The sequence below is a fragment of the Centropristis striata genome, chromosome 8 (assembly GCF_030273125.1).
Source record: "Centropristis striata isolate RG_2023a ecotype Rhode Island chromosome 8, C.striata_1.0, whole genome shotgun sequence".
Lineage (NCBI taxonomy): Eukaryota > Metazoa > Chordata > Actinopteri > Perciformes > Serranidae > Centropristis > Centropristis striata.
This window is the reverse complement of record NC_081524.1, coordinates 33,417,220-33,437,551: the sequence shown is the minus strand read 5'-3', so window position 1 is coordinate 33,437,551 and position 20,332 is coordinate 33,417,220. Positions and strand designations below refer to the sequence as shown.

Here is a 20,332-nt window from a genome sequence, read left to right as displayed (position 1 = left end):
AAACTAATCTTTGCCGATCATGGATTTGAACGATCTGAGGACATGACAACCCTGAAATGATTTTGGAGTGAAAGAACAGGGTGAGCGGGGAGTTCCTTTACACTCACCGGCACTGAAACATTGATGAAATTGAAAGCTGTTTTCATCATTTTTTAAAATGACAATTCAGGTTGCTGCCTCTCTCCAGACTTGAAGAGAGTGGATAAACACTCAACTGTTTTAATGAAAGACTGTGACTTCAGGTCAGTGAGCTTGTAAGACTCTCCGTGTCACCCTGGCTGTACTTTATACTAATTTTTCGGCTCATAAACTTAAAGGAGGTAAACTCAGCAGATTATCAAGTGTGCAATACGAGCAAAAAATACTATCTTGGTACGATCTGGCATTTTGACAACATCTATATTTGATTATGTCTTCAGCTTGTGAAGGTCTGTCATCCTGGAGTCACATTTCTGCACCATTTCAGTTGTAATCTCATAGATACGAACCACTTTAAAATTATTTTGTATTTACTAGAATGTGCACCGATCCATGATGTCATGTGCTTTAATGCTGCCTCTAAAATCAATGAGCAATTGGAGTGGTTTTGTAGTAATGATTCATCATTTATTTAGACACTGAGGAGTTAAATGCACACTGTTTTATAGTGACAGGTTTTAATTTGCTGTCATGTAGGTTTTGAAATTGCTGTCATTTGAAAAGAAAGCTTACACCATCTGGGGTGGCATTTGTGGTGCAGCAATTACGGGCAGCTCTTAAAGGTCTTTACTGTGAAGCAGGTGCAGGCACATGATGTCCATACGCGTCATGTTAGTGGTTACCAACCACCTTGTTCTTAATCTTGTCTATTTTTCTCTGCTTTCTTGTCGTCACTCCTCCTCTGTTGTTGGCCTTTCAAGGGCTGCAGACAGACGTGTTACATCCATTAGTCATGGCGTCGCAAACCCCTTCTTTTCACCTGCTGCTGATGATTTACAGGGCGGACATAAGCTTAGGTTATTGTGGCGGTAGATGGAAACTTGCACCTACCTGCCTCTGCACTGCCCGTGCACCCTGCTTGATGTCTGGTAACAGTTTGCATCCTACGAAATTACATTTGCATATTGCAGATATGCACCAAAAGGAAATATTTATAATTATTCTCTTAAGTCTATTTAAAATGTATTTGATGCCAACGTAGATACTTGCAACACTCATCTTGAAACATAACCATTGTTTTTCAAATATTTGTGCTAACCTCAACTATTTTTTTCCTACATCTGTCACATTGATTTACTGTTGAGATTGCCTGAACATCAGCCAGAGTAGTATATTATAAGACTTCTCAGTGGCTGTCCTATTATTAGATACCTATTGATTAAAGAGACCAAATTTGATTTGTGATTGTTTAATCATGGCTGGAACTTAAATGAATATGAACACAGCTGCAAATCGCTCCCTGGTAGCAGCACTCTTTTAATGCCTGAGAAACTAATTCTGATGTGGTATATCGAATCTGAACAAGTGTTTGTGATTTTAGAGAGGGGCATTTTTCTATTGTTTCATGAAGCGTCAGCATTTTGTGGAGTTCTTAACTGGTGCTGTGCCACTCTCCTGTAACCATTTTGCACCAGCATGAACCTCCACATCATTAGTGGCCTTCAGTGAATGGCTGAATGGTTGTGTGACAGGTGAACAATATAGCAGCGAATCTGCTCTCTGCATTCTTGTTCTTTTACAACTACTCAATAAAACATTTCCTGGTTGTGCAGGGAACAGAGTGGATACGAATTAGACGAGCCTAACTGCTCATTACCTTTACTGACCGGTTGTTGAACCCATCTTGGCTTTTCAAAAACCCTTAATGAGCACAAATTGAAATAGTAAGCGACCACAAAATCAAAGATGAGAGTAAGTCTTTGCGCTTCTAAAACCAACGACTTCTGATTCAATGATTAAGAATATAAAAGTGTTATTACTTTGTTATGTGTTCATAGTTTTGCTGGGTGTAACATAACACACAAAATTAAAGATATTTTTAATGTATTTGATCGTGACCAGTGTTGTCACGAGAGCCTGTACTTCAGCACCAATGATGTCATGTTGTTTCAACATTTAAGGTGGAGATGTCTGGGGGCGGGCCATTGGGCTGCTGGGCCAGCGCAAATTTAGCTGTTGCCAAGTTGCCTGGTTTATTTGATGCCACTTCATAGCTCAAACTATTTACTGGCATTTATCAAAATATTCACCAAGCTCTGTCATTCTCGCTGTATGTTGGGTTTTGGATGCACTTGGCCCACCTGTTTTTCTCTTTGCCCACCCACACTGTTAAAAAAAGAAGAGAGACTGACAGCAAAAGGAGAGTTATGGATGCAGCTAAGATTCTATGAAATCCTTCTGAATGCCAGAGACAACACTGAATGCGTGATGGCAACTCAGGTGGTCGTGAAGAATGAAACGGGTAATGGATATAACTAGGTTCTAAAGCTCATTGTCATCCATGTATTTCAAACAGTCTCTGGCAATCCGGTAGAGTAATATGGAAGTTATTGTTTTGTTATGGTTTTTTAATGAGGTATCAAATTGAGTAAGGAGAATCATGGAATTGCACTTTTATTTGTATTGACTACATTTCTGGTGTCCGGACATCTTTATTATGACATCAATCAAGTTCTATTTTTTAATCCATTTCCAATCTTTTCAAAAGACTTGGAAACCACATTAACCCTAATCCCACCCATGGAGTAGTTGTCTTCATCACTGCATATAGAGATTTTGATTGATCCGAGTGTGATATTGTAGACACTGTGGTCTGATACCCATCAGTCATTCCCCAGTCCTCTGTGTGGGTTTACTTACCATAGATGAGTACAACTGACTCTTCGATGGCGTGCTGGTAGCTGAACTGGGAGTCGAGCAGCGCTCGGCTGACAAAAGAGCCATAGTAGGTGGACTGATACCAGCCCACATGCAGATGGTCTATGTTGACATGACGCAGAGAACGCATCATCTCCATCTGGTACTGGACTAAATTCAGAGAAAGGTAGAAATTGAGAGAGAGAGGGGAAGTCAGAGGAATGGAGAAAGGGAGAGAAAATAAATCAATTAATTCAGAATTAACTTCATTGAAAACATCTTGGGATTTTATTTGGATCAGTGAATAACTGGTCTCCATCGGTAAATGGACATGGTGTATGAACAGGGGGAGAGAAAAGATGTAAGAAAGATGAGAAATACAGTGAGAAAAAAAAAGTACCAACAAGGATGTGAAAGAGAAATGCACTGCGAGAGAGAAAAACAAAAGCTTCATCTTCTGTTATCAGGTGGTTGTGGTGGAGATTTCTAAAACAAACAACCAGGAGCACAAGTCACATGTCAGTAAATATATCCTGGTAGGAAAAAAGGATAGATAGATAGAATCCATAGAAGATAGATAGATACACAGACAGGCTTCAGCTACTGAGAGAAGGCTAGATACATTACGCGGAGGGCCATTTCATTACACCGGACACATCCTAAGGACGCTCAGCCAGAAATACAAACAGCCTGCCTCGTCGGCTGTAAGTAACAACCAAAGCGAGCGAGCAAAACAGCATCTCCATGCAGGCTAGCTGGAGGAGGTTGATAAATCAGGGTGTTATTGGGCAGCTGTGGCCCCCTAGACCCCAGCCTGTAGAGCACATCCTTCTCTTGCGGGCTGTTAACAAGAACAAACTGGAAAGGTGGAAGAGAGGGACTGTGAAAAGCAGATGAAAAGAAAAAGAGCAAATAAGATGGAAGGCAGGATAGTGGAAGAAAGGAGGAAAAAAGGGGGCGGTAAGGGGTTATCAGAGAGGCGAAAATGACAGAGAGGAAAACAGAAAGAGAGAAAAAAGGGATAGAGTTAGGAAAAAATTCAATGTCGCCTTACTACAAAGATGACATTTCTCTTGGGTTCTTTCTAATGGTCTGAATTGGACCCCTGGTGGTGATGTTATGTAAAGCAGGGAGTGAGATGAGTCCAAATATATTAACATTTCAGTTGGTCACTTCAAGGGATTTGACCTCTCAAAATCGTGTAGCACTCACAGAGAGAGAACAGTCATGCACACAATACTTTCTGGTTTATTTGCATTAACTTATCCAGTCATTAACCAAACTCCCACAAACACACCCACACTTCTCTCTCACTGTCATTTGTTTCACTGCCTCTGCTGTACTCCACACAGAAAACAAATAGCACCGGTCTGCCCACAATTACGTATTCAACTCCTGCAGGAGTGTGGCACGAAGAAAAGAGCAGCACTGGTGTGCCTCTTCTGAACATCTGGATTGGAACACTGGATGAGGACGGACAGGCAAAAAGGCCCTATTCACGAGCCATCCGGCAGGGACGGACTGGATGCACCAATCTAGCCTTTTAATCTAGCCTTTTTATTTAGTGATTGACGTGGTCAGTGAGATAAAAGCAAACAGAGTAGATGGATGGGATAATACGGGGGAGGAGATGGGGAGACAGGAGAAGGAATTGAGGAAGATGGGGGATATGAGGGGGAAGAGGGAGATTGCAGATCGTGCAGCAACTGTGACAAACCACAGGGGGAGGAGGTGTCAGGTGGTGTCTGGCACTGTGTGTGTGTATGTGTGTGTGTGTGTGTGTGTGTGTGAGCTGTGATTCTTAAGCGTAGTAGCAAAGCCACTGGAGAAATGTCTGTATATTTCATACAGAACTAGAAATACCGCCTCACGGTTGAATGCCTCCGCCAACCAGGCAAGCAGCAGTATAGATCCATGTCTGTCAAGGCTCATATATGTTGTGAAGACTTTGAAGAAATTTAATAAAAATGGTATTAAGTGTATTTTCTGGTGAAATAGAAGTTACCACTATACATGTATGACTCTAATGAGAAACTTGAAACTAGACTAAACCTTTGAGCTGATGATATAGTGTGTTAAGTGTTAAGAATTCTTGAATTCTATCCTTTCCATGTTCTGCGAGACCACAGTGGCCTCAACCTTTGACCACCAAATGTACCCGTTCATCCTTGAGTCCAGGTAGATATTTGTTCAAAATGTAATGAAATTCCTCTCAGGTGGTCCTGAGATATTGCATTTACTAGTTCACAGAGACCTTTGACCACTACATTCTTATCAGTTCATCCTTATCAAGTGGATATTTGTGCCAAATTTGAAGACATTCCCTCAATGCGTTCTTGAGATGTTATTTTTACAATTTTAAAAATGGGATGGACAGAGTATGGAGGGAAGTACAGACAGGCAACAGGAAAACATGAAGCCCAGGCTGTCAGTGCGGAGGCATAAAAATTAGCCAGTGGGGGGTAGTAGAAGTGAGAATATAAGTGTCTTTGTAATTCAGAGTCTACAGTGACACATGAGAAGTAGGTGAGAATTAAAACACAGAGTGTGTGACACACATAGGAGAAGAAGAAAAAGAGAGAGCGTGATGAAGGCAGAGCGTGTGACAGGCAGAGTTAGTCTGTTGGAGAGTGGATCTGCCTGGGGGCAGGCTAACAGCACACTCCAAGACACACAGAGCTCAATGGAGAGGGAAGGCAGCCTGCCATCTAACTACTGTATCTGTCTCTGCACTTCTGTGCCAATCCGTATGGGTACTTACCTCTCAAGCAGCACTGATGCGTATACCTGCCCCAACACCCTATCATTAGCAGGGAAATTGTGCACAAAGTGATCTGTCTCTGAAGTGAAAGCTGAAGGCTGGGGGACTGACACAGCAGCAGGAAAACCAATCAGCTATCTCTCATGTCTTATCCAATCATTAACTCCCTGCCCAGCTCTTTATAACCTTAATATTCGTACAATAACTTTATATAACAAAATGTATGTGATATACAGTGTTATGACTCCAAGTTTAGACTTTTAGAAATAGTTCTGTGGTGGGTGTTGATATGACATGATAAGTTACTGTGAACTTAATTATACATGGCATTCCATTGATTTATTTTTGTGCATGTTCAAGATTATGACTTTGTGTGGTACTTGAACTTTACCATCTGAGCACATATTTTTGGCTACTGAAGTAAATGTTTTATAAATATGATGTTGGTCGTCATGGTTGTGCTGTGAAATTATGATATTTAAAATATTTGTGATGTGGTTCACAACACGCAGAGGTTTAATTGCTAATCTAACAATGCATTAAATTTAGGAGTTAATCCTCTTCAGTATTAGTACTTCTGGCAACACATTAAAAAATGAGAACTAACGTAGAATGTGTTACAGAGATCAAATAAACAATTTAAGAAGTTTTCCCCCTACCAACTTTAAACTAGTTTACACTTTCATGTGACTATGTGCATCACTCACAATCCCTTGCCTTGCTTTTCAATTAATCTGCTCATCAGAAAGACTTCAAAGTTGTTTGTGTAAAATGAGAAGTTTCGTCTAGATTCATGCAGACAGTTGTAGAATTCAAAGACTGAACTGTAAAAAGACATGCATCTAGGGTAGCTTATAAAATCCTTTCTCAAGTGCTGAGAAATTCAAAAGCACCAAGCAGGTTCGAAAAAATTCAAAGACCATGGGACCGCACTAAGTGTTTTTTCCTGAGCTGGTAGGTCAACTGAGCAACCGAGAGCTACCGAGTGACGATGAGCCCACAAATAGAGATACACATTGCTGGCTGAACTTGAGATCACAGTGCTGGCAGAGCATCATGTAGCAAGTTACAACCATTTTCCTTTTTGTAAGAGAAACAGATTCTCTATTGAAACAATGACCCTAAGCATGCAGCTCAAGCAAACCAATTCATGGCTTCATATGAATATTATTAACTTTCACACAAGGTGCAATTAGTTGTTACACTCAACTTTTTCTCTGTGATTATGTATGAAAGCACAAAATAATGGATAAAACACGTACAAACTGTGTAAAGTTCTGTAACTAATTTGCATTAAGATCTACAGCAAAACAAAAAGGATGAACGTACCAGGAGGGGGCTGAATGTTCTTTTAGAGGCAGTGAGGAGACTGACTTGTATTCTACCATCTGGATGACACTCAGCTTTCACTAGAGACTCAAGCAGACAGACAGACTTACAAACAAACCACTACGCTGTACCCAGGTCAGAAAGAAATAGACAGAAGACACATGCAGACAACCGACCGACATGCTGCCTGATAGCTGCACTGAGATTCAGAGTGAGTGAGACTACAGGCCAGTGGCAGGCCAGCCAGCTCATCCACCTCAGATCTAATACAGAGAGCACAGAGCGTTGTAAATGCCACAGGATCACTACCTTGTTTGTTCAAAAACCAGCAACTACAGCTGTGAAAAAGATAGCAAAACAAACTGTGTGACCGTCTAAGGTAGGTGGGTTTATGTGTGTATACTCCGCGATATAGTGAAGAAAAGCCTCCAGTGAACTGCAGAAAAGTCAGGTGTAAATAATACATTTATTTTTACAGCAGAATAATTCATTAAAATGTTTCATCAGTTAATAATTAAAACAAATAGTCCACAAGGATGAGTGCTTAAACTAAAAGAACGTTGTCAGATGTTTTAACAAAAAATGTAAAATTAGAATATCAAAGAAAAGAACCTGCATATTAGGACTTCTGAGGCTTTAACTAACAAATGTTTCCTATTTTTAAAGGACGGAGCAATTCATCAGAATCTCTCATTCCTGTTCTATTGTTTTTGTGTTAAAAAAAGCTTTAACAGCTTAGACACTGAAGACCAACAATGAAGAAACTGTGATCTAAAGAATCAAAGATCAATGGAAAAGCGTTAAGTGGGTTGGTACTTTACGGCAATATGCAGCAGAAGGGGCAGAGCTGTGAAGCGAGGGCAGATCTCTGTGTTCTGGTTAGGGTAATGTGAATGCTGGTGCACGAGTGAGTAATGTTTTCCGTTCTTTCAACTACCATTGAGGACGCGACGACCTTAAGTGAAGCGTTTACCCTCCGCTTCAAAGTAGCTGCTCAGACCAACTGAGAGGAATCCAGCTGTTAGCATGGCGGCCCTCAGATGTCCGACCTAATGAGAGCAGCACAATGGTGATCTGAGTGCATGTTCTGACAGAAGATGGATGTTTATTTTCATTGTTCTACACTACAAAAGAATCAACTTGATATCTGTGGTTTCCTTCTCTTTTCCTCCATTTATCTAGTTAGTCGCCATGGTGCTCAAATTACAGCAAAACCTTTGTTATCTAGATCCTGGCTGTGGTTGAATAGTAGAAAAAAATATGTTCTATATCATGTCCTTGTATCTTTTCATCAGCCATACCAGTGTATCCATGGATGTATTACATAACCACTTTGAAAAATCCCCCAGCGACCCAAAAACCATTGTCCCCATAGACCAGCATTATAAAAGGGGCATTAGTGAGGCCCCTGACTGGACACTTCAAACTGCAAACAAGGTCAAATATGCCTCTTTCTATTATGAGTTTTTGATCCCTGGAGGTTTGTAAAATTTGTAAAACTGTCCTGGAGCCGAGAAAAATCAGTCACGTCATCACAATGTAAAGTCTGTGGGATAAGCAGCAACTGGCAGAGGAGGCCAGTGGGAGAAACAAGCATATTCACTGGGCCAGGGCCTAGAAGATAAATTATAAATGGACTAAAGGTGTCATTTTTATGTCCAGTAGCCACTTAAAAACAATACATCCATGAGTGTGCCTTATACTAAGGGAGATAACAAAGACAGCATTAAAGCCCCATTCCAAAGCATTTAGCAGCTTTTTTCATGGCTGTGAGTTCAATACTTCCGGGTCATTGCACCCAGTTAGTTTGCCAAGCAAAAAAAGGGTATTTGACTGCAGCACAGAAAAGTATAGGTCCCAGCATGACAAGCTAGTTTAAAAGCAATATTTATTCTCTGTTAAAAAAAAAAGAAGAAAAAAAGGACTTCTTGCTCCCTGTTGTTGCATTACAGAGACAGCCAGCAACATTCTGTGGACATTAACAACAGCATAAGCCAGAGAATAGCCAATTTAACAATATCATCAAGGCGCAGAGGTGGGGGCATGCGCCTACGTTTGCTATTCCTCACTCATTTCTGCTGCCCTGCTGCCTCTCCTATCAATCAATCTGGGTCCCGAGGCCAGACAGGGAATGAGTCTGCCCATTCCCTTAGCGCTGCTTGATTGTGTGTACGTGTGTGTGTGTGTGTGTGTGTGTGTGTGTGTGTGTGTGTGTGTGTGTGTGTGTGTACGTGTGTCAGAGAGAAAGAGAGGAAAGGGGGTGTAAGATGGAGACAAAATGAATGTGTACTTAAAGAGTACGTGTGAAGCTATGAGATCGGTATGGGAAAGAGAAAATGGAGAAGGAAACAGGACGTGATTCTGAGAAAAAGTGTGTGTGTGTGTGTGTGTGTGTGTGTGTGTGTGTGAGAGAGAGTTTTTGGAGCAGGTGTTTGTGCCTAAATGTGTGGAAAGCGCAATGGAAAAGAGAAAGTGTTAGAAGTGTGAAGCCTAAGGACGCCATGTACTCTAAGCTGTACATCTAAGGCGAGTGTGTACTATATGTATGAAGGAGTGGGGGGATTTATCAGCTGGGAGCTAAACTCCTTACCTTGGGCAGTAATGTAGAGTCATAATCAACAAGGCACTACCACTGTGTGTGTGTGTGTGTGTGTGTGTGTGTGTGTGTGTGTGTGTGTGTGTGCCTCTGCAATGAAGCAGACAGATAGTCCATACTCTAATACTCAATGACACAAGAGGTGAACTGCATCAGACCCTGCATGCTGCTGCAGGCCACAACATCTCAGCGCAAGCAGGAAGATGTGTGTATGTCTCTGAATGTGAGGATTCACGTATCTGTGCATCACAACACATTCTAATCATCACCTTGACTGGCTGACGGGGCCTTGCCTGCTGCTGGAACACACACACTCGTACACTAGACGTGGCTCATATCCACTAATGTCAAGTTGAGCAGATGAATAATACATAATTCAAATGAACTGATGTCAAAGGTCTAAAACTTGCTGAGCTATATTAACTTTACCGTCCATTTCCTTCCACCTATTTCCTCTATTTGGTGAATAGAAATTTTGAATAGCTCTAAATTAGGTTATACGGCCCAATGAAACCTCTATCAAAAATAATCTGATTATATTTTGGTGAAAAAAATCTCCTCTTAGACGCAATAAAAGGTAGAATGATGAGCTTTAAATGAATCACTGATCGAGGACAGTTTAAGAGAAATTGTGAGGGAAGAAAAACTCTTTGAAGCTTTGTTTCAGAACAGCAATATATACAGCTGCGATTGAACTGCACTCTCAAGAGCAACAGTGTTTTTCGGCTTGGTGAAAGTCAAGAGTTCTTACCTTGCTTACCCTGCACATATAAAATAAATGACTGCTTTGTGTTGACCCATCAATATCCTTTGAAAGTCGACATTGAAAAACACAAAACAGTGGCCATTTCCCATGATTGATAGGAGTGCTAGCTTTGCTGGCTGCTCTAAATGACTAATTCCTCATATTTTGCCAGTGGTGCTCAGTGGTGACAGCAACGCATGCTCATCTTGGCATTTCATAAATACTTCAGAGCCAAGAGAAAAACAAAACAAATGTTTAGGTGCAAAACAATGTAAAGACACCTTATTCTAGTGTGTTTCGCTGAGTGAAGAAGGATGTTGTTCCACCGCTTCACCATTTTTTCATCTTACCCTGAGGACTCGATACACCAACCGTAATTTAATGAGTCCACACTCTTGACCCGTTCAATCAACACAGCTGACAACCTACTTTTACTCTGCTTTCTATTCTGACAGTTATTTACTTCTCGACACAAACTCAAAGCGGTTGTTTAAGGTGAAAACAAAAGAGTGATTCTTACCATCTCTCTGTTTACACATTTATATTGAAGCCTCCGATTTCTTTTTAAAGCCTCTGTGACAATCCTGTTAAGCATTCTATAAACACACCTGGCTAGACTTTACCACGTATACGACGAAACAAAACATTACACCTGCTATTGTCTACTTTGGAGAACAAAGTAAATTTTGATGTTTGAAGGCCTTGGACGAGCTGCCTGTTGTGCCTTGTTGTTCCACTGTTGCTTTCCTGTTTACCCAGCCTCCTTTGCCCTTGCTACTCCTCTGGAGTCCTTAAGCAGGAGCAGAGAATATCCGATGATGTTAATGCACTTTTCTCCTCCAATGTCCAAGTCCGTTCATCACATTACAAATCACTGGTGAACTGTAGAGTCTTCAACTCTTGAAGACTGTGTTTCATTGATGCCCGGTGGAATTTTGGGTCAATATAATTCATTTTTGAGGGGGAGGCTCCGTCCTCTAGGACTGAAATATCATCAAGCTCGAAAGTGAAAACAATGTCTCCATAATGAATGGCAAAGGGGGGGAAAAGGACATTAAGTTATTCTCAAGGACACTTAAGATTTGACATCATCAAATGCACAGCCATGTCTGCTGCCTACAATCCTTAAGTGAGAAAAAAATCTGACACTCAAAATGCAGAATATTGCCTGTATCCATTCCCACACTGCCTGGAAATTTTGTTTCCTCGATAAGCAGCCACTGAAGACAGAACCACGAACAAGTTGCCAGGTTCTGTCTCAGTCTCATTCCTTAGGCTGTGCGTCTTTTGTCCCAGTGGCACAATACAATACAGCAATTAGGCCTTGAGCTGACAGACATTGCTTTTGAACAAGCTAAGAGGAGCTGCCTACATAAGCCTTACATTGATTTCTTTTATTTGTTCTCAATCTCTCTTATTTAGTCCCTCTCTACCTATCTCTCGCAACACACACACACAAACACACAGGTACTGTTAGTTGTAAGAAAAGGCTGACTAAGCAGCCGTCCTTCAGAAGGTATATACCACGTTGGTGACTTCTAAGCAAAATGCACTGAGAATAAAGAGAAACAAAGATTTTAACTAAAGATGAAAAATAACCATACACACAAACTCATACCAAATCCCCTGAAATAAAATATACAGCAGAACAAAAGGACAACCCATGTCTAGAGGCAGTGTCAATTATAGCACAGACTTGTGATTCCAAACCAGAGGTACTTGTACATGAAGAGTGTGGAGCAGTGGTGGATGGAATGCAAATTTGACCAAACCAACCAAACACTCTGACAGTTCAATCACGTAAAAATGTGATAACAATATCCACTTGGATAGTTGTGTTGATTTACCCGGTTTAAAACAAATTCAAATGAACACATTTGAAAAAAACAACAAACAGATGAGTGGTGAAGAAGTGCTGATGAAGGGGTACTCGAGTTCATCTGACAGGACTGAGTGGGTACATCGGGGAGGGGGGGAAAAAAGAAAGCAGTGATGTAGATACAGCATCTGCATGACAACACATCCACAAGATTAATGAGGTCTAGCACTCAACATCATTATGACAAACATGAGAGAAAGAAAGAGAGAGGTGGAGAGGAGAAGTGGAGGGAGGAGACGCAGGGGAAGAAAGGAGAAAGTGTTAAAGGTACACAGAAGGGAACAGAGGCCCGTCTTTTATCTGTGAATGCAATTTGCTAAGTGACAAACTAAGTGGAGCGTGTCTGTGTGCGTCAGTGTCCTGACCTACGACCTAACACATTGATCTCCAAGGTTCAGTATGTGGGAAGGAGAAAATGATGAGTCATGACCTTGCCTATGTGGTAGGTCCCAAATATCTGTCAAAAACATGTTTTAGATTAACAATGATAATTAAAAGGAATGTTTAGCTCAAAGGAAGCTTAGGTTTAATCCCAATATATAACATTTAGGTTCTTTGGTTCGTTCTAAACCATCATTTATTTTCAAATAATCATCAGCACACTGAAGAAACTTTAATAGCTCTGTCTGTCAAATAGGACGGATATAACCTGACAGGCTAATCAACATTTCATCAAAGTAATAGGCAGATTTTTATTTAAGTATACCGCGCTACACTATAGATGAATATAATGAACAAAAAGCTCATTAAAAATCACGACTGCTTTATTTCCGTAGCTCATTATTAACATCGACTTACCGCCCTGCTCAGTAAGCATATTGCTGACCTTGTCTCGCATATTCAGTAACAACCCACTGTGCGTTACAGTGCACGTGTTCCTACAGACATGCTGCATCTTGGATATCACTGTCAAAGACATTAAGTTTAAGCACATTCTTTCTGTATCCTCTAAAGAGAAAAGAGAAGAAACACTTTCTTGCTACATATCGTCAAGGTCAGCCGGTGCTGATGCGAGCGAGCAGATAGCTCGTCCTTCTGTCTCGGCGCTTTGTCCGTCCGCTCGCTCATCTGTCGGAAAGGAGGGAGCGGTGATAAATGTGCGAGTTGTCGAGAAGTAAATGGTGGTATCGAGTTGTGGCCTGGTCCGAGGTGTCAGGAGAGGTACGAGGCTAATTCTCAGCAGCAAGGCTATAATGGGATGTGTGTGACTATTTGTGACTGCGTCTGAGTGTTTGTGTGAGCGCACCCACCGCGGTCCATGTTCCACCTGGCACAGTGGATTAGGTGCAATTAATCTTAGTTAAGCAAGCCCTGCGGAGAGCTGCCTGCCTGACACGCGCATGCACAGACAAACGCGCTGGGCCACAAACAGGCATACAAACACACTGATGCACGAGAGAGTGAGAGCATAGTGAAGCAGCTGCTTTGTGTGCATAACACACGGACGAGTTCACCATATGCACATTTGACAGCGCTGCTTGTCACAGGGCTTTGTTTTTATAGTGAGAATGGGGAGTTAATCTGGAAGGGGAAATGGTGTGTGTTTGTTTGTGCCCATATCCTACTTTATCTTTTTGTATGGGAAAAAGAGTAAAAAATAATTTTCTTTGATCTCCTTGTCAATACTTGTTTAACAGCGTGCATGCCTGCAAGAGGTAGGGAGCGTAGGGTGCATTTATAGTTGGAGGGTATTATACTTCTTCAGTCCCTTTAAAACTGAATAAGTGTATCATATTTAGTCCACAGGGTTCGTACAGCTTTTTAACAGTAAAATTCAAGCACTTTTCAAGCTACTCAAACCAAGAAATGTTCAGACTCAAAAAGCCTTTATCATCCCATATAAATCATGTAAGTGCAATTGTGAAAAATTGTGAAATTGAAGTAAACAGAACAGAAAAACACCCTTTTCATTTTCTAGTCCACTCTACATCAGGTATGAGACATCAGGAGCGTTTCATTTCAAATATTAAAATACTTTTTGGCTTATACAAGTGATTGCTTGAATGAAACATCAGATAATGTTAATAAAAAATAATAAAAAATATTGTATAAACCAGTTGAAGCACATTACTAACCTTGAAAACTTAAAATGACTTATTTTCCAAACTTCAAGACTTTGTACAAACCCTGGATAACACTTTCACATTTCATAAATGCAGCCATAACAACATTTTAGAATGTGGTGCATTTGGACAAGCATAAAAAAAGGATAAGGGAATTTAAAAATGTGCCTGTGTGCTTTTGGATACTAACAGTATTACTTTATTGAGACAGATGCCAAACAATTTTTAAAGCATGACCTTGATTTCTAATTATTCTTGTTAAACACTACATCTCTTCTACTTAAACACAGTCAATTATCCCTCGTCTCCCTGCTGGATACAACAGGTGCAGCAACTTCACTCAATACATGTTTTCACAAGTGCAGGTCCTTTAGCCTCACCCATACAGGCTTAAGTATCTAGGGGCAGCACCACCCACATCATTTGTCTCATCCACATCCCATGTGTACCCACCTGTGTGAAAAAGCTTTACGAGCGTCAGACTCGCATGAGTAAACATTGGAGCATTTGTGATTAACACAGCCCAACAGAGGTGCAAAGTGGGAGGAGGTATTTCAAGCATTCAGGCTTCTAGAAGTCTTGTTCATTTTCTGCATAGGCAGTGTTCGCTGACTGTCACTTGGAGTGCTTCCAAGGCTTGAATGGGTATTAAACAGTTGAATCTGAAGTATAAAACACAAGCAACTCTGTTAGAAAATATCAGATTATTTGTTAAAAAAGTCAAAGAACATCATATATTGCCACCGTAGAGGTAAAAGGAAAAATTAACGCTACTGGACTCTTTGGTGTTCTTCTTCTCCCACAGCTACCATCCATTTGTTCATTTTTCTATTTTGATCACAACAAGTCATGAAAATGGTTTCTAAACTCCTCTCTTCCCTGCTGCTGTCCCAGTTACTCATCATTGCCATTTTTCTTCATCCTCAACATTTTGCTCCGTCTTTTGCCGACTCTTTCTCTGCCCCAGCATCTCTCTCACAGCTGTTTACTTTTGCTGTCCATCTTTTTCTGTTTCTCTCCTCCCCTGCCCTAACTCGCAATCTTTTGCTTGGTTGCTCTAATTTTCCCCTCATAACTTTCTCTCTCTTTCCCATTTCACCTCAAACCTCCTTCCCCCTTCTCTCTTGCCATCATCAGCCCTTTTTCTTCAAATCTTTCATTCTTGTCACAGCCTTCACTCCCTTCTTACCTTTCACCCTCCGCCTACTCCCTACAGCCCACCTGGATTAGCAGCAGGCTCCAGTAATGCATTCTGACCCCCCCGTCCGCTCCACACACAGACACACACAAAATTTAATGTGGGGCAGGATCGTGATGAGACAAAGGAGCGGATGAATAAAACAGTGGAACTGATGGCGATGGTGACGGCACCCGGGGGACCCACACTCTTGATTTATTACGCCGGGTGAGCATTCAAAAGCAGATACGGCCCCAGCTCGCTGCTAACAGCCAGTCTCAGATCTACACTACAGTGAAAGGGAGAGCTTCAGATAGAGAGATAGAGATGAGGATGGAGGAAAGGTGAGAGACTGGGGGAAAGGAGCAAAAGACAATGAGCGAGACCCCCCACCCACCAAATCCTAAATCATAACAGTGCACATGATATCTTCAATGTTTATATATATATCCCCTAAAGGTAGCCTGCCAAGTGATTTCTAATTAGCCTCACTGAGGGAGAGCAAGGAAAAACGGAGGAAATCAATTTCCCATTTGGGGCAGGTAGAGTGATCTATTGAAGGTCTAACCCCAAGAAAGACCTTATCAGAACGGGAGAGGGCTGACTTTTTACAAAAAAAAAAGCAGCACACACACACACACATGCCTCACTGCATACCGAATAGTGTATTTACAGAAAGGAGTGGTGAGATCATGGCAGAGATGTCTTAAATCCCCCTGACTTCAATTAACCTACCGTGAAAATGTCTGCCACGGACTACAATTAAAGTTCCGAAAAACCAAGGACTAACCTTGCAGACCCTACTGGAGGAAAACGCTGATGTAATTGGCCTTAATTAGTTCCGTTTGTGTTTTCGCTCTCATTGCTTCGCCGTGGTTTAAGAGATTAAGATTTGTTTTTTATTTGTTTTTACAAACATCCCCTCCAGTGGACACTTCTTTTTAACATGTTCTCTCCTTAGTCAACAACTATCAGAATCATTTTTTAGCAAAACATTCTGGCAAGCATGGAGGAAAAAATGTAATACACAAACAAGACATTTTAAGTATCAAACTGCACTGTTTTTCTTGTGTACAATCTTAAGTCCTTAAAACTTTAGCACACCTTAGTTACACCTCGAGAATGGATTCATTTTGGGGTTTTTTGTGATCGCTTCACTGGTATCACCAGGAGGGACATTGTTTGTTTTGTTTTAACGCCTGAATGGCTAAACACAAACTCTCCTCTAGCCGTGTATTAATCTAGCGTTGTTGATGCTCCATTAATTTTTTATTCAGTATTAGAAAATTATCAAAAGCAAATTCAGTTCTTACAAACTTTATACAAACAATACCAACAGGTAATATGTTGGTTCACAACATATATTGATGAGGACCTTAAAACTGGCAGCACAACTGCTGTAGCATGAGCACAAGTGGGCTTTGAGTCCATTTCAAATTTAGTTACTCTGATGTCATAAAGAGCAAGGTAGCTATCTTATAAATAATGAAAGAATGTAAGGATAGAGGGAAGCCAAGGAGACTGCAATCATTGAAAATCTCAAGAGAGGAAGAATATTCAGTGAAGGTGTCAAGGACCATTGGATGGACAATGATGGATAAAGAGCCAAAAGAATCTGAAGCAGATGCTGCAGCTTTCCTGCCAGCCACAGTCGGAGCAGACTGGAAGGTTTCTAAACAGGAGTTTTCACTGTCACTATGGGAACATGAACACTCGGTAAGAACAATAAGGGGAAGCTGTGTTTAATTAACTTAAATTAGTATATTAGAAGCAGATATTTTTACGAAACACTATGCCTGCCCGACCTCAGTAGTATTTTGGCCTTTTTGCAGACAACATAACAGCAGGGCTCAGCTGATTAGGCTAGCTAATGGTTGTAAGCTAGCTAGTTAAGTTAGCCACCTAAAACAAAGCTTACTTAATCGTCTCATCCTAAATTGATATTTGAGTAACTTTCACAATGAAATCATTACACAGAGAACTTTTAACAGTGAATGAACTCATGTCCTGGAATAATATAAAATAATCCATTATTTCGTTAATTTCTTTGTATGTACTCCACCATTATGAAGTGGCCTTTCGGCAGAAAACTGCGTTTGTGCTTCCTGACATAAAAAGGTTATGCCTGTTACTGTCTTTAAGAGCAGTTGGAAAAAGGACAAAAGGACATTTAACAGTAATTTATACATGCCTTTTCATCAAGTGCTTAATCACAGACTTTGCTTCATCATTTGTTTTTGTGGTGCACAAAGGCCATTTTCACAGAGGGATTGCTCTGTACTTATTCAGCCAAGTACTTGTATGGAAACTATTAGCAATGAATGAAAATATTCTCACCTCTTTGAGATGTTTTTTTTTGTCCGTCAATGGCTTAAAGGGGATTCTTCACATCCCTAAAATACGGTCATATTTAGCTTGACACAGGTGACCCTTTGCTCTACTGAGGTAAATGATCTTTAAACTAGTTTTTTATTGCACGAAAATGCAAGTTCTTTCTACGTTTGATCAGCCAGATTGCACAGTCCTAGTACTACTATGTTGCTTGCAACATATAGTGTCGTCAGAACACTATTGGCTTCAGTATGCAATACAACACTCACACATTGAGCGGAGGCTTTTTGGAGCAAAGTGCTGCAGGCTGATGAAACAAAAATTGAACTCTTTGGCCACAATCACAAAATGTATGGCTGGTTAAAAAAAAAAAGAGAACCATTTTTGAGGGAAAAAACACCTTGCAAACCATTAAACATTGCAGTGGATTTATTAAGCTTTGGAGTTATGTGGCAGCCAGAGGCATAAAAGGTACAAACCTTTCTCACAGCACACATTTTGACTTGTAACAGCATGGATATCACAGGTGTAACTAATAACATTGACAACTGCTCTGTTCCATTTAGGACCGAGTACTGGCTGATTGCATGGCCTTGAACTTGACACATTATATGCTGCAAACAGAATGCTTCAAGGATTAATGTTATAATCGATGTAGGACAAGTCTGAATGTGACACACTTAAAAAATGTCAACTGTTGACACAAAGGGAAGAAAACAAAAAGACACACAACGAAACTGAAGACTGTTATTTGTACATGCCACTTGACTCCACTTTTAAAATAATAAGCCTATCAATAGCAACTGAAGGAAATGAGCAATTAAAATATATTGTCTTTATGATGTTGTGTTATATTGGGTGTTGATTAAAGACACTATTTGAAATACAGAGGAATTCAAAGGTTTTGCCAACCACTGGACAGTTAACACTACATTTCTTGCCTTCCAACCATACTGGTATTTCACTAAAGCCCCTTTCACACATGCACTGCAACCATGAATGTACCTAGACATTACCCAGAGGAGCTGTAACTGAAAATAAAATTATCCAAATCAGTTGGACCGGACATTCAACAGACTTTACCCTGCCAGCTCTGTAGTAAAAAAGTTAAGCCTATGTGTAAATAAAACATTGTCTGGAAAATTAACAGCAAGCAAGAGGGCGTGTTGATGTTTTCATCATGCAGCTGGCACAAAACCAGAAGAAAATCAACATCCGCGGTTGAATAAGCAGGGTCATTTACACAAAGACAACAACTATATGTATAACTGAAGAGACGATGAGACTTTGGAACTTCAGGAAAGGCAGACACTAAAATTGCTCGACAAATTCAAGGGACAGACTGTCTTTGGGAAATAACAAACCAGCTGCATGACATGAATTTCTGCAGCGGACCCAGGTGCCACCTCTTGCTTTAACCAAGTATATTTCCAATATGTGAGAAAGTGTCTAACATGGAAATCAGAAATGACTTTCCCAAATATGAGTCCACAGACACATATGACAGAACAGGATTCTGTTGAATAGGCATCTGCTCAAAACCCTAAAGGTGCAAGAAAACTAAGTGGAGAGTCCAGGGGATGTTATTTAAGCACAGTTTATACACACCCACACAATTTTGAGAAGAGGTCTAATTGGGCAAAAATAAGAAAAGCATCTGTGGGGATTTAACATTAGTGTGTAAGGCCTTTAAATTGGAACACTGGAACAGACACACACATGAGGTGCTGCAGATACTTCAACATATTTCTGTGTCTGGTCAGCTTTACGCCACAATATTTCTAACAGTGTTCTGGAAACCACTAAATGCCTAAGTGATAGCAAATACTGACATGTTATTAACATTCTTTGTCCCTAGTAAGACATAATTGTGCTAATGTTTCTAAATCCTTTGTAACAATTAGTTTCTCTGAATTTTGGAAGAAATTGCTCGAGTCGTTTAGCTCCTTTTAGTGCTTTGGTCTCAGCAGGCAGACTTTCTCTATCTCACAGCCCAATCATATTCACTTCAATTTGGAGTTGTGTGGCTAATTGGTTTGCGGAGTAATTCAAACAGTGGCAGCAAGAGTGACATAAACAACAAATAACAAACTGAAAAGAGGGTGCCAATCAGCAAAATCAACCTCATTAATGGCTACAGGTTGTTTATACATCAAGACTAACTTTCCATGCTCTTTTTAATTAAGTGTCTTGTTAGGACTGGAATCGCTACAGCCTTGTTATATGTTGTCATGTCAAATGTCCAAATGAAACGCTTCATGGCCAAGAAAAGACCATCACGGGTTGTCTGTGGGGCCTAGCTGCAAAAATGCATCTAATTACTGAAATCAAGACATATCGAAAAACAAGCTCCATTAAAACTTGTTGGTTTCACCAGTGTGACAACTGTTCCCATCTTCTGAGCCAATGTGAAGCATGACAGGAGCCCAGACAGGGGGCCTGGCAGTCCCTACCACCTGTGTTGGACAGAGAGCGAGCAACTTGGCATGGGGCAGCCGGATAGCCAGAAGGAAGTGCTGTGCAGTTAAAAAGATTACTTTCAAGGGGTGGAAAATCCATGCACATCGGTATATCGACATACATGTTACATCTAATGTGTACTTCTTTCACATGAAG

The 20,332-nt window shown here is 40.7% G+C and overlaps 1 protein-coding gene across 1 annotated transcript in view; it reads right to left on the bottom strand.

The window, feature by feature from the left end:
* Positions 1-20,332, bottom strand: part of LOC131976986 (eukaryotic translation initiation factor 3 subunit H) — a 63,151-nt gene that overhangs the window by 24,350 nt on the left and 18,469 nt on the right. The window contains exon 3 of the mRNA XM_059340222.1: positions 2,839-3,006. Coding sequence (XP_059196205.1) covers positions 2,839-3,006 — 168 coding nt within the window. The remainder of the gene's footprint in view (positions 1-2,838; positions 3,007-20,332) is intronic.